Source organism: Morone saxatilis, unplaced genomic scaffold (assembly GCF_004916995.1).
Source record: "Morone saxatilis isolate NCDOM2014 unplaced genomic scaffold, NCSU_SB_2.0 Contig15, whole genome shotgun sequence".
Taxonomy (NCBI): domain Eukaryota; kingdom Metazoa; phylum Chordata; class Actinopteri; family Moronidae; genus Morone; species Morone saxatilis.
The window spans coordinates 1,413,122-1,427,077 of NW_023339707.1; the positions used below are offsets into that span (position 1 = coordinate 1,413,122).

The window sequence follows — 13,956 nt, forward strand, 5'->3', positions numbered from 1 at the left end:
CACAGGGACTGCCAGAATCAACACACAATGAAAGTTCCGTGCAGGGGGTTTAAATATAATATGAAGATAAATAAAAATGTGTAATGTGTGTAATTTAACAACCTACTAAACAGTTGTTCTTACCACTGCGACTCAGTCCTGGTCCCTCTGCCTTGACTTTGCTGGCATCATGAGAGGGATCTACTTTAATTCTGATGGGCGTCATTGGAATAGCCTGAACAACAAACATCAGTGATACTGCGTTCAGACTCACACATTTTAACACACAATACACTACAAATGCACACTTTTCTACAAACAATGCAAGATCCAAACCTGGTCAGCAAACAGGACCATGATGGTGTAGCTGCCTGCTCCAGGAGGAGTATACTTGACAGTGAATGTATCGTTGTCGTTCCTGATGATGTCAAAGTCAATGTCAGCCTCTGCAGGTCCCACCACTCCGGGGGCACACTTTATCCCTATGCTGATGTCACCTGAGGACAGGAGACAAAGTCATCATAAGACACTAATCCTTTCAGCTATTGTATGAACTTCTATACTTTTATGTTATAGGTTGTTTTAACAAGCAAAAAACACATTCCACTTAAGATTTTCACTTGAGTCCAATAAGAAGAACCAACATAAAAAAAAAGTAACAGCTGGCAAATCCAACCTGTTTCTGATTGATCAAAAAAATTACAGATCCAGAAAACATTCTTTCATTGGTAATGCACTAGTAGAAAATACTGTGCTGTGACCTATTGTGTGCAGGGTACAACAGTGTCAGGGAGCTTTACCTTGACCAGCCTCTGCACAGTCAACGGTGAAGTATGTCGGCTCGAAGGCCTTGAGGCCGGTCTTGGCCACTCCAGGTCCTGACACCTTCACCTTGTTTGGATGACAGCCTGCTCCAATGTTCATCTGTGGTCAAAAACATAACAGCTGAAGAGACTTTCCTGAGATAAAATGTCCTTTGTGTAAACTTTCTGTGTGTACTCACCCTGAACGGGCTGTCAGGGATGTTGACTCCTCCCCAGGAGACCATGGCAGTGTGTTTTACGGGTTTACGTGGGGTGTAAGTACAGGCGTAGGTGCCATTGCCATTATCCTTAACCTGTACATCCACAGGAGTACCTTCGCCATCCTGTGCAGATGTGGAAAACCAAAATAATTAAAAAAGACAATATTCCAAAGTGAAACAGATCTGTCAAATGTGTTTAAAACATGAAGCAGGCTCTACCTGAGCAACAATCTTCAGTGGAGCTTTTCCTCCTTGCTTGGCATCGACTGTAAACTCAGTGGGCTTTCCAACAGCCAAACCACTGCTTTGAAGGCCTGGACCATGCGCCTTAACCTGGAACAAACACACATGGAGCTTTAGAAAATTATTTAAACACTGAAAGAAATAGCCAGTGTCCATGTCCCTGCATACCTTGTCAGGGTAGAAGTCTTTGCCTGGTGGGTTGACAATCTCAGCCATAAAGGGAGAATGCTGGATGTCTTCGTTGTTGCAGAGCACGTGCACGGCATACTCCCCAGGCTCTGTGGGCCAGTAGCGCACATCACAGGATCCATCGCCCTTGTCGTCACACTCAATTTTGGCTTGAGATGGACCTTCCACAGAGAACCCTGAACAGGGAGGAAAAACCAACACAGCAAGCTTAGAAGAGCCGTCGGTGAGTCCCAGAAGGTAAAACTTCAGGACCTCAGGAATCTTACTGTGTGTTACCGCTTTCATCTCTCTGGCTTACTTACCCAGTGTACCGACGTTGTCTCCAACAGCCTCCACCACAAAGTCAGCAGATTTCCCAACAACACCACCCTCCAGCCCTGGACCCCAGGCCCTCACCTTCTGCTGGCCGGCCTCAGCTCCAATCTTGACCTCAATGGGACTAAACAGAGCAAAGGGATCAGCCTCAGTGACAAGTCCATGCAATTCAATTGCGGTATTTGTGTCCATGCCAGTGTGTATACCTGCGGGGGATGTGCTGTCCGCCCCAGGTGATGGTGATGGTGTATGTTCCTGGTGTGGTGGGGTAATACTCAAATCCGTACACACCATCTCCGAGATCTTTCCTTTTACAAGGCTCCTCAAGACCCTCTGTAAACACAGCACCAAGCACTTTTAATGGACATAATTTGATGGTGTTCAATTGTCAGCAAGGATTACACTGCAGCCCGTTATGTGGCCTTCAGCACTCTCTCAATACTGGATCATATTCAAAACCTGACACAAAAATGAAAAAAGTCCAGGCTAAAAATAGCAAAGTTACCCTTTAAATCTACAATAATTTAGTCTTTGACCACTTGGGAGCAACGCAACAAGCTTTAACCACAACGTATTATTAAAATAAATTAAACTGTTAAAGGGGTTTTTGGGAGTTTTTCTTCATCATAACTGAGGGTTTATGGAAAGAGGATGTCATGGGTACAGACTCTAAAGCCCTTTGAGGCAAATTTGTGATTTTGGGCTATATTAAACAAGAATAGGTTGAAAACTAGTATATGCCTGACTGTGAATGGTCAATGTGCTCCTGAGGATGAAATTGAGGAATGTCTGGGCCTCGCTGTAAAGCTCTGTTTATGCTCAGTGCAGTTTCCCCGGTGCAAGGGTACATGCACCAAAATTGCCTCTCCCAATTTCTAAAAGTAGGTTCAGTTCCAAGGTTTTTTGCGTTTGTTTTCTTTTTTTTTCCTCATTTAGTTGAATACAAAAGTTCAAACAGGCATCTGTAGAACATGACCTTACAACTGAGAACTGCCACAAATACTAAAAAAAAAAAACCACCCAAATAACTTAATAAGTAATCTAAGTGTTCTTGTCTTTAGACAATAGAAGAGAAGATATTTGAGTAAACCAGCAAAATCAAATTGTTAACAGGATATTCAAGCTTTGCATAAAGTAGCTACTATATGCTACACTATGTTCATCAGCTAATAGCTAACTTTGTCTGCAGTGTGGTGCACACAGCATCCAGATATGTAGAGTTTTGTTTTTAGAGTGATGTGTAGAGAGATAACTCAAATGGCAATAATAAAACAGTGTTTGCAGTATAACTCACTGGGTCCCTTGATGGTGACTTTGAGTTCTCCGGTGCCGGCTCCTTTGGTGTAAACCTTAAAGTCTGCAGTCTCCTTCACCCTGAGGCCCTTTGGCTGCAACCCACGACCCTTAGCTCTGCACAAGCTGGGGTTACATGCTGTGGAGAGACACACATCAAAAAGAATGAGAGAAAAACAAACACAGAGAGCAGCTCTCGGTATTCTGACTCCAACATTATGACCACATGTGAGTTCAGCGGTGGTTTCAGTGGGGAGAAGAGGAATGAGGTGCGGGATGAATGATATGAAACCAAAACAATTTCCATCCGAACGGTACATCCATCATTTTCAAGAAGGATCAAAGCTCTCGATGCTTTTCAATTGTCCTTTGCCGCCTTCCTCCTACCCTCCACCCCCTCCCATGCCTCTTATCCATCTATCTTATTCCGCAGAGTAAATTCAGAGACCACAGGAAAGGAAGTCAGCCTCACACAGGAAGTGGAGCATCTTCACATCTCCTGATTAAAAGTGTATAAAATAGGAGCTGCTGAGTCACAGTTGGCCGCCATGCAGGAAGCAAAGGAAACCCCACAATAACAGAAGCACAAGATATTTTCCAGGGAGTGAGCTACTTGGCACTCTAAGATAAATAATAAATCTATAATTCATTATATTAAAATCTATTTTGATGTTGGCAGGTCATGTGTGCAGGTCTGGTATACTGTAACCACTGTAACAAATTTTAGAAGCGTTATCTGCTTGGTTAAAACCAAGAAGAAGTTTTCTTTTCAGAATAAATAGAAAATGTGAAACTGAATAATAAAAGACTCCCATCCTGGATTCAGATCTCAACACTGACTAACGTTTGTGATTAAAATTATTTTTCATTAGGTTATCACAATTGGTAGCAAGTCCCTATACTTTCCAATAAGGCACAACAAATTTATACTGAATGGCTTTATTAATGGTGGATACATTTTATTTTTACTAATATTTTTATTAGCTATAAGCCATTTAAAAGAACAACGGTGGGGCAGCCTTTGACTAATTTGACCCTTTGACCACTTATGTCTATAAATGGGTTGACCAAAATCATTTTAACACATATAGGAGCAGATCTGGTCAATAAACCTTTTTTTAGAACTGCAGTTGTTCCAGTTATAAACAGATAACGACTTTGTCATCCTGGGAAGTAGCAGGGTCCCGTCTTGGTACTACATGGCATATATGCATACACACCCCTGCATATTAGGCAGAAATTCCTCTGACAGTACCTAAAATGATATGATTGGCTTACCCTGATATTTGCACCCTAACCAATCTAACCATCCAACCAAAACCAAGGAAGGCAACAAGTACTAGCCAATCAGAGTCAGAGTAGGGGGGCCATGTGCACTGTGCTGCCACTGGGCACTGGTAACTACTGTCTTAGAGCAGTAGAAGAGTTTTTTATCAGTAGCATTTACCATCATCCCATGTGCCTCTTGTTGCTACAGTTGCCACTGTTTAGCAAAAGCTACATGACATCGCTTTCAAGGAAGTGGAAACAATGCTATTTTATTTATAACCTAGCAATCCAATGATATATGAAGTACTTTTAAGAAAACAATTAACCATTAATAACTCAGTTTCATAGTTAAAACATATAAACCATATCAAAAGTGCCTATTTAAAAAGTGGTACCAAAATGTTTGGATATTTATGTTATAATATTTTCTCATTTCCTTTTTTGAAGCATTCTGTCGTCTGGGTTGGACACACCCAATGCAACTTAAAGGTTAATTTCTCTAAGAGAAGCAAAGCTAATTACAATCCTACCACATATCTGTTATTTTAATCCTTGGAAAACATGAATCATTGTGCCAAAAGCTACAATTTAAACAATGCCGGTCATACNNGACCACGAGTGAGCTGGAAGAAATGAGGCTTCTGTTTCCTGGGCAAATAGAAAACTGCTGCTTAATGGTGGTGTTCTTCCATCGAAATATGAGAACATGTTTGTGAATTTCTTCAAGTAAGTATTACAGGCAGATGACACACACACACACACCACACACACACACACACACACAACACACCACACAACACACACACACACACACACACACACACCACACACACACACACACACACACACACACACACACACACACACACACACACACACCACACACACACACACACACACACACACACATAAATCAAGTCTACAGAGTTAAATTTGTCACAAGTACAGAAATGCCGTTTCAGAAAGACAAACAGGGGTTTCTGCAACTGTGGGTGCAACTAAGTCCCAACAGTGAAATTTAGAATTTACGTAAAAGGGTTCTTCATATGATGCTTGATAAATAGAGACGGTAACAAATTAAAGAAAAAACCTCAGGGATTAAGTGGAGAAACATGACAAATGCCGGTCATTGGATGGTTTGATGAAACTGAAAATAATGTGAATCAAATCCAAACACCTATGGGAGAATGGAAGCGGGTTTAATTAATATTCACGGAGGATGATTTCCTTGAATTTGGGAGAGTCAAAAGTGAGCTTAGTTGCAGAAATACACACACACACACACACACACACACACACAGTATATGATAACGCAGTGCAGTATCTACGTGGACACTCAGCTCACCCACTCATGCATGCAATCGCACACACACACAGTGGGTACCCAAGAGAGATCCCAGGAAACAGGAAATGACAGCAGAAGGAAGAAGCCATTCCAGAGAGAGGACAGATACCACCAGGCTTCTATCAAAGAGAAGAAGGGAAGAAGGGAAGAAGGGAAGAAGGGAGGGGAAGACAGACAGAGAGAGGACACAGCATCCAATACAATGACAGGAAGAGACAGCAAAGCATTACATTAGAAGAAAAACCAGCAGAGTGAACAAATAAATAATATATTCCTAATAGTCACTGAAAATGTCATTTTGGTTATTTACAGGAAAATTAAAAGCACAGAATGTAACAGTAAGCAAGTAACATCCTATACAGAATCACTTATAAGCAAGGTTTCTCTGTAATACTGCAATAGACTAGTGCTGCTAAGGAATCAAGTCTACAACTCTTACCCTCTCCCACGGTGACCGTGAAGGGACTCTTGCTGATCTGACCACCAGCAAAGGTGACATAGATGGTGTGCTGGCCCTCCTGGGTGGGTTTGTAGGTGCAGCGATAGCTACTGTTGCCCTTGTCCTCGATGGTGCAAGTCACCGTGTTCTTCTTGCCGGCAGGATCTATGATCATCACCTCCACCTCGCCAACACCAGCGCCTGAGAGAAACAGGCAAACAGCGGACACTTAGTATAAAAGGAGTAACAAGACACAACAAAACACATCCATGCAGACTTTCTAACCTGATGGTAAGCAGAGAAACCAAACCTCATATTGCCTGTGTTATTACCTGCTGTGTAGACGTCAAAGTAGGTGGTCTTGTTGGCAATGTTTCCTGTGGGCTCCAGGCCTGGTCCCTGAGCCGTGGCCTTGCTGGAGTCTCCCTGAGCCATGCCGATCTCCACCTCGAAGGGGCTCTTGGAGATGTGCTGCCCTGCAAACAATACTGTCACCTACAAAGCAGAAAGGAATCAGTGAACCCTCAGGTCCCATTTATAGGATCTCTGCAGGTCAATGTCTTTGACTCAGAAGGCATTAAAAAAGGTTCTGAATTTACAAAGTCTTCAATATTTTCTGTGCTGTTGGCAGTAATGAATGAGTATAAAAGTTGTGAAATGTCTTTGTATCTGATCATGGGTTGTCGGGAGACTTTTACTGCTAGCTAGGAAGCTCATCATCTTATAATGGGCAAGTGTTGATCTAGGCAAAAAAAATGTATAAATGCTTTTTAATTGATTAATCTATCTATATATTTAATGTTAAATTATCCAAGTCCAGATATCATCAATTTTATGAACTATATCTTATAATATATATATATATTATATAATATTAATATTATTACATATTACCGTCACCATATTGTCCCCTAAAATGCATTCTATATAATTTTCTTTAAGAGTTATTTTAAAAGCATGCAACATAACCAAACGGAACCAAAAACATCAAAAATGGCTCTTAACTTACCTTGTGCATGCCTGTGACTTTAGGGATATAGAAGACGGAGTACGTGCGGTTCTTGTCATTGTTGGCTGTCACTTTAGCCTGAAAGAAAACAATTTCAAAATGTTAGTGTGACATGATGACCAAAACAGTTAAAAGACAGTATTTCACAAGGATTTAAGTCCCCAGTGTCTCACCTCCTCTCTGTGTCCTGCAGGGTCCTCCACGTAAACCAGCACCTCTCCCATTCCTGCACTGATGGTCTCAACGGTGAACAAGGCCTTCTTCATCACAACGTTACCAACAGGCTCAACACCTTCAGAGAGGAGGAGTGACAGTACATAAGGAATGTCCTGTGCATGACATGTCATATATGATCCTGGACTACACACACAGGGCTGTAGGTGTGGGTGAGTTTAAATTCATTTTTGCCGGAGTCCAAACTAATTTTTTGGGTCCATGGCTGTAAACAAGTTAATCATCCCTGTTGCTCTAAGCTGATCCAGCTGCTCAGCTAAATACAACTACATTTGTTTCCTTGTTGAAGCCTCATTGCAGATTTGTGTTTGTGTTTGTGTGTGTGTACCTGGCCCATAGGCGCGGGCCTTCTTGGGGTTGAGTTTGGGTCGTAGAGGTGCACCAGGCTTCAGTTTAGCCTTGGGGAACTGGGACAGGTAGGTCATGACTGAATGTTCATCCACATTGGGGTCAACGATCTCTTCAGGGGTGATCACCTAAGACATGGAAAGAAATAATTTCCAAATGAAAGGGCAGTTTTTTCCCTGTTGGCATGTTTGCTGATGAAAGAGAAGAGAGGCTACAGCTGTATAGCCTGAAGCTGTGCTTGCTTAGTTGCCATGGAGCCTACTCTCAACAAAAATCAACTTTGAGGTGTTGTGATTTGGTGATCAAAACCACATACCAACCTCTTCCTCAGCTCAGAAAGTACCTGAGACAGACTCACACGCAAGCCACTCATACAGACACCCTTATTGTCTGAGTTACAACCCACAAAGGCGACAGGGGAAGGGACAAAGAGTTTCTGAGCAGAAGCAGAGCTGAAGGCGGAAACAGCAGCGACCACAGAGCCAACTGTCAGCACGCTATGCTGTGCCAGCTGCCTGCACTGTGCCAATCATGCCAACACATTGCTGTCATTCACCAGAGCGACCAAACCCGACAACCAGTGCAGTTGTACACTGTGTTTGGTGAACCTCTCTATTGAATGTTGAGCTTTTCATTCTGGACAAACACAAAAGTGGATAAAAGGTTATGGCTGTGTTCTTCTCCGACAGCCCACCAGTACTGTATGTTAATTAGATTCTGCCCCATGGAGGCCAAGGTGATTGGTGGATGAAAAAAATCCACAAGCCAAAATAATGATATGTCACATACATTTGTTTCAGTACCTTTCATTGAGATGATAATGTGTTATTCTAAATACAAAAAAGAAGAGGTCAGAGCAACATTTTGGGGCACTAATTTGTTCCACAGCAGCCACACTGACGGCCTGCCATTTATAGTGCAGACATCTCAAAATGCCTATAAGATAATCAGCCTGATTAATTGTCCAATTGATCAGTCGGTCTATCACTGAATTAAACCTCCTCATTAGACTCCTCACTCGCTCTGAGTGTTGGCCCTCTGCTCCTGACAGGCCTGGTGCCACAGCGCCATAGCTTTTGTGACATACATACATACATACATGCATGCATACATGCATACATGACAAATATTATGTAATTAGCAGAGTAGTTTAGTGGAGTTGTTGTCCTATGCCGCAAAAGAAGGAGTGCTCCAAACTCATTCTTGCTTGTTGCTTTTTAGAAATAAAGTTGCTAAGAGGATCTGAAAAGTTGTTCAATCAAGCAAGAAAGTTGCCAGGTTGGCAGCACTGGATGTTGCATGAGTTGTATGCTTCACAGTAATAGTATCATGAACAGAGACGCAAGACAAAGTCAGCAAACTGATTCAGTTACACAACAATATACAATACGTCTCAAGTTGCCCAACATTAGCCAGCATTAGCTTTTGGCCATAGAAGACCAACTAAGGCTATAGCAGAATTCCTGGGTGTGTTGCTTATGAACGTGTTATTTCTTATGTCACAAGAAGCTTATCGGTTCATCGCAATAGTACTTATTTTACCTGTGGGATACCCAGCCAGTCGTCAGCTTGCTGCATGGCCTCACGGGCGTTGTCCACTGGTTTAGTCTGATCCCACTGGTCCCAGTCAGGACACAGACCTGCAGGAAAGGAAGCAGGTAAGTTGGACTTTCTACAGGCAGCAGTGGGGCAATAACTCATCAATTAATGTATTCAAGTAGAAACATATCATGATAAGGACATTTAAATGACAATATGACAGGACTGTGTAAACCTAAAAATGTTTCCTGAAATTTAAAATCATGAAAAACAGACACAATCATAATTCAGTATAAAATAGTTAAACATTTACATAGACGTGAATCTGAGAGCTTCTTGTGTTACAGCCTGTCAATGTGTTGACTCCAAAGTTACAGCCTTGACGACGTCCAGCAGATAAAGGGAGAACGCAAAACATGCTTAATCTTTATTTGAAGGTGAATCTGCAGCAGTAATCTGGTTTGGGGCCACACATCTGTCTCTGTGGTTTGTCAAGATGTCTGCCCCTGAATTCATCCACTGGATGTCATGCTGTTCCTTCTTTATCACACAAGCGTATCCTGGCAAAGTGTGTCAGCAAATTTTGTATTTAAATTTTTAAATAAAATAAAAAAACTTAACTGAGTCTTTAGTCTCTGGGGTTGTTATTTTTGGAAATGTTTTGCTGGAGGGGAATTAAAGCTTTTGTTGAATCCTTATCTCTGGCTCAAGGCTGTTGGTGATCCACAGGTATGCCAAACATCCTGAGCATGTAAACAGAAACCTCCTTCATGCCTCACTTTCCTTCACCTACATCCCTCCTCCCCTCTGTCTCCTCATCTCCCTGCTCCTCCTGTCTCTTTTCCTAATTTAGCCATAATGGAAAGGTTCAGCACTACCCCTCATCCCCCTTCAGCTCATCATCATTACTAGTTAGCAGTCCCATCTGACTGTACCTGACTGTGAGCTTGTAAGTACAAGGGAGGTTTTCTGCAACGGAGCCGGGACGGAATATGTGATTTACAGCAGCTCCTACCAGGACTCTGACTCCAGGGACAACAAAGACATGCCGGGTTTAGGCAGGGAGGAGAGTTTGTACCTTGTTGATTTGTAACAACCTTACAGATCATCCATTGTATTTTTAAGTCTGCAAAGTTATTTATTATTATTTAATTTTATTAAGATGTTCTAACACTTAGTGCTCGGCTGGTGTTAATTTAACAACCTTGCTGTGGCGGAAACACATGCACACCACACACACACACATTCTAGCCCTTCACCTCCACTGACCCCTGAAACACACAGAACATGATCCCACCCTCCGCTCATACACACGAATCCCTCTTTGAGACACAGGAACACAAAAGATGTCTCACCTGGAGCACAGCTGTCAACCAGGGCACCCAAGGCCCGACCGGTCTGCCAGTCTCTGTGGAAGTTGGTGATAGGGAGCTCGGGCAGCTTGTTCTGGATCCATCCCAGCAGCCTCTGCTTGGGCGTCTTCTGCTTGCCATCATCCGCCTCCTCCTCCTCATCCCACATGGGCATGGAGATGGAGTAGTGCAAGATCAAGGTCCAGATCAGACCCAGGATCAGCTTCAGGTTCCCATCCACAATGGCTTTAGAGTCTACAGTCCAGAGGAAGAGAGACAGGATTCGAAGTCATGTCACACATGCTTAAACATTCACAAAAACTTGAAGAAACTGGCATCTAGATCATAGACGACAGACTTCTTACTTAAAAGCGTTTTAGTACAATAAAAGAAAGGAGGGCGAGGTATAGAAAGGGTGGAAGGTCACTTGAAAAATTCCAAAGATTTGGAAGTTAAGATGCAGCCTCTCCTTTAAAATACAATCAGATTAAAAACCATTAGGAAATAATAGAGGAGGAAAAATGGCAGTTGCCAAGAGGAATGACTCTGGCTCTTTTTTGATCTTTGATCTTCTATTTAAACCTCAGTGTTTCAGAAGTGAAGCTCTGTAATGATTTGTGCTTCAAATTCCAAATCCCCTCAGAGTCTCTCTGCAATCTACTATCTAATGTATGGCTCTGTCTTTAAGGAGGAGTGGGTGCATACCTAGAAATCATCCACCGTGGTCTGGTCTGAGACTAAACAATGGTTTATGTTGACCAACCCGGGTGGTACTTTATAGCCTTTTGTACAGATTTAAATCTGGCTGCAGACCACATCACAGCTCTGAGACTGATAAAAGGTATTCAGGTTATTCAGATAAAACGACCGTGGTCTACGTGATCTTAGTGCAGATACTGGGCTAGGGCTGAACGGTATGGCGACAACATCATACTGTGATTAGTTTGACAGATATTGTGATATGATTCGCAATTAAATGTCCTCTTAAGGATTGTTCTGAGTCATTTTTGTAACACGTAAAGCCCTTTGAGTTGCCTCTCTTTTTGAAAGATAAAAAAAAAAAAACGTACCTTCCCTCTAGTGTCTCCACTTTACTAATACACATTCTGTTAAAAGACAAACATGAAAAAAAAAATAGTAAAACTGTCTCTGGCTGAGACAAATTCTAGATAATCCAAAGGGGAAGAGACAAAGTGTGAAAGAACAAGTGTCAAGGGAAATTTCCACATGAATCATACAGCAACAATTATATAAATGTTCACATGGGGACATCTGGGCAGAAGTATGAACAGCTATATTAAAAATTGCAATACATGAATGTGCCACCTTAACAGCCAACATCATCCTCAATGTTCTCTGTATTAGTTGTGGTTTCAGAGAATTAATTATAGATGCAAACTCGCTTACCATATTGCAACAGACTGACACAGCAGCACGTCTAGCAATAGGTTGTTCTTAATGGCACCTGAGGCATTTGTCCGTGTTCAGACAGAACCACACGCTCGGCTAAAAACACAGGAGAAAGTGATGCAACCAGAAGCGAGCCCGGGCATGAGGAAGAGAAGCCACACACACACACACAACTGCAGTGTGTGCACATGTTGCACAAGAAGCAGTTGATCAGAAGGGGTGATTGCTCAGGTCCAGCTTTAAGGAAAGGGTGGGGCAGTGTGTTTGTGCTTCTCCAGCTGATAGTGATTAGAATGTAGTTAAGAATGAAGAAGGTTCTTGTAAGAATCTGAGGCCAGGTGCTGATGGCATTCAAGGGACTTGATTTCAGCCCTTCTGCAGGGTGTCAGAGTTACAGCTGTTGGTATGTTAACATGCGTGTGAATCTCAATTCTGACAGCAGCTGTGTGCAGTTTTTTTTCAACACTGATAAGGGCTGAGGAGACCATGAAACCAGAACGAGGCTGCAAGAACAACATGGCTCTGGACATGAGAGCTTCCTCAAATAGTTATCAATTTAATCTGTTTTGTTGTTGTTGTCTAGACTGGAATAATTGTCAGTAGCAGCAGCACAACCTCAACAACAATGAGGTCTTGAATGAGTTTTTTTTCTTGGATGTTTTTGCATAAGGGCGCTGGCCTGGGGCTGCACCTGGGGGGCTGGGGCTACTGAAAAGGCTGAATATTTAAGTCTGAAAGCTGCAGTGAGAGTTTGAGGACAAGGTCGGGATGGATGGGGGTCTGAACCAAAAAGAAGTAGAGGAGGTTGGAATGCATGATGAAGACAAGGAGCAGAGCAGCAGGTCGGTCAGGAAACAAAGGCTGTTAAAACACATGCGTGCTTCACATCAGAGGGGTTCTTTGCCTACATGCAGAACTACTAGAACTGTGTTCACAAGCTGCCGGCACTGCGATACAAGACATGTCAGCTGCTCCTACTGGAAAAATACACCCAGCATGGTGATAAAGCAGGGTCAGACCAAGACCATCCTGTTTGGATGGCTTTATAGCAACCGAGTGGCAACTCAGAAAAGAAGAAAGAAGAAGGAAGGGACATTAGAGACAGGGAGCAACAGAGAGAAGAGACAAGAGAGAAATGTTGCCTGAAGACAAAGATAAAACTGATAAGCTATAAATTGCCATTTGTGCTGACAGGAGGGCGTGATCGGTGCATGTGCATGTGTGCCACAGGCTGGTACTTGCAGCAGGAATGCACATCAGCGAAAGAAGGGGTGTGTCACAAAGCGGCCCGTCAGCCACCACAGCATAAACACACCAGAACAGGAACAACATCACCCGAACGGGAGCGGAAGAGGTCACAGAGATTATTTATGTTGTTGATTAGTCTGTCTGTCATTTTCTCAATTAATCGATTAATTGTTATTAAAAGTTCAAATGGTGAAAACCGTTTCCCAAAGCTAGAGGTGTCAGAGTGGGGGGGAAAAGGGGGCAGAATATACAAAGATACAAGAATGAATAGCTGTGAATTTGGAGAGGGGCCCACAGACAATGCCTATGTACAGACTCAAAATGTTTGTGCTACACCCTTGCCTGAAGATAGAGTTTATTTCAGAAGCTGAAATCAGAGACTTTGGACATTTTGACTGAAGAAATTACTCAGAACACTTAACTGTTATTAAAAAACACTTATTATATATATATATAATAGCGATAAATATAACAGTTGACAGCTCTACAGTAAATTGGATAATCATTTGTCTATTGTCCAAAGTCAAAAATAGTGAAACATTTCGGGGTTAAAGCAAGACCCTGCCCCGGCCTATACAGTCTGCTGCTGTTTCAGTGCCTCCCTGTTTCTTGGATCCACACAAAGGTCAATCTAAGCATGACATAAATTCGCTCACACTTATAGAACACTTGATAACGTGTGTATATGTGTTGTTTTTTGATTTATGCCTCTCACACACA

The 13,956-nt window shown here is 42.4% G+C and overlaps 1 protein-coding gene across 3 annotated transcripts in view; it reads right to left on the minus strand.

The window, feature by feature from the left end:
* Positions 1-13,956, minus strand: part of flna (filamin A, alpha (actin binding protein 280)) — a gene marked incomplete in the record, with an annotated part of 51,228 nt that overhangs the window by 19,401 nt on the left and 17,871 nt on the right. For all 3 annotated transcript variants that reach the window (XM_035656077.1, XM_035656078.1, XM_035656076.1), the window contains 16 exon segments: positions 124-214; positions 316-476; positions 780-903; positions 983-1,126; positions 1,223-1,336; positions 1,415-1,611; positions 1,738-1,874; positions 1,957-2,083; positions 3,045-3,182; positions 6,097-6,297; positions 6,429-6,591; positions 7,106-7,183; positions 7,279-7,397; positions 7,668-7,815; positions 9,230-9,327; positions 10,582-10,833. In XM_035656077.1, the coding sequence (XP_035511970.1) occupies positions 124-214; positions 316-476; positions 780-903; positions 983-1,126; positions 1,223-1,336; positions 1,415-1,611; positions 1,738-1,874; positions 1,957-2,083; positions 3,045-3,182; positions 6,097-6,297; positions 6,429-6,591; positions 7,106-7,183; positions 7,279-7,397; positions 7,668-7,815; positions 9,230-9,327; positions 10,582-10,833 (2,292 nt within the window).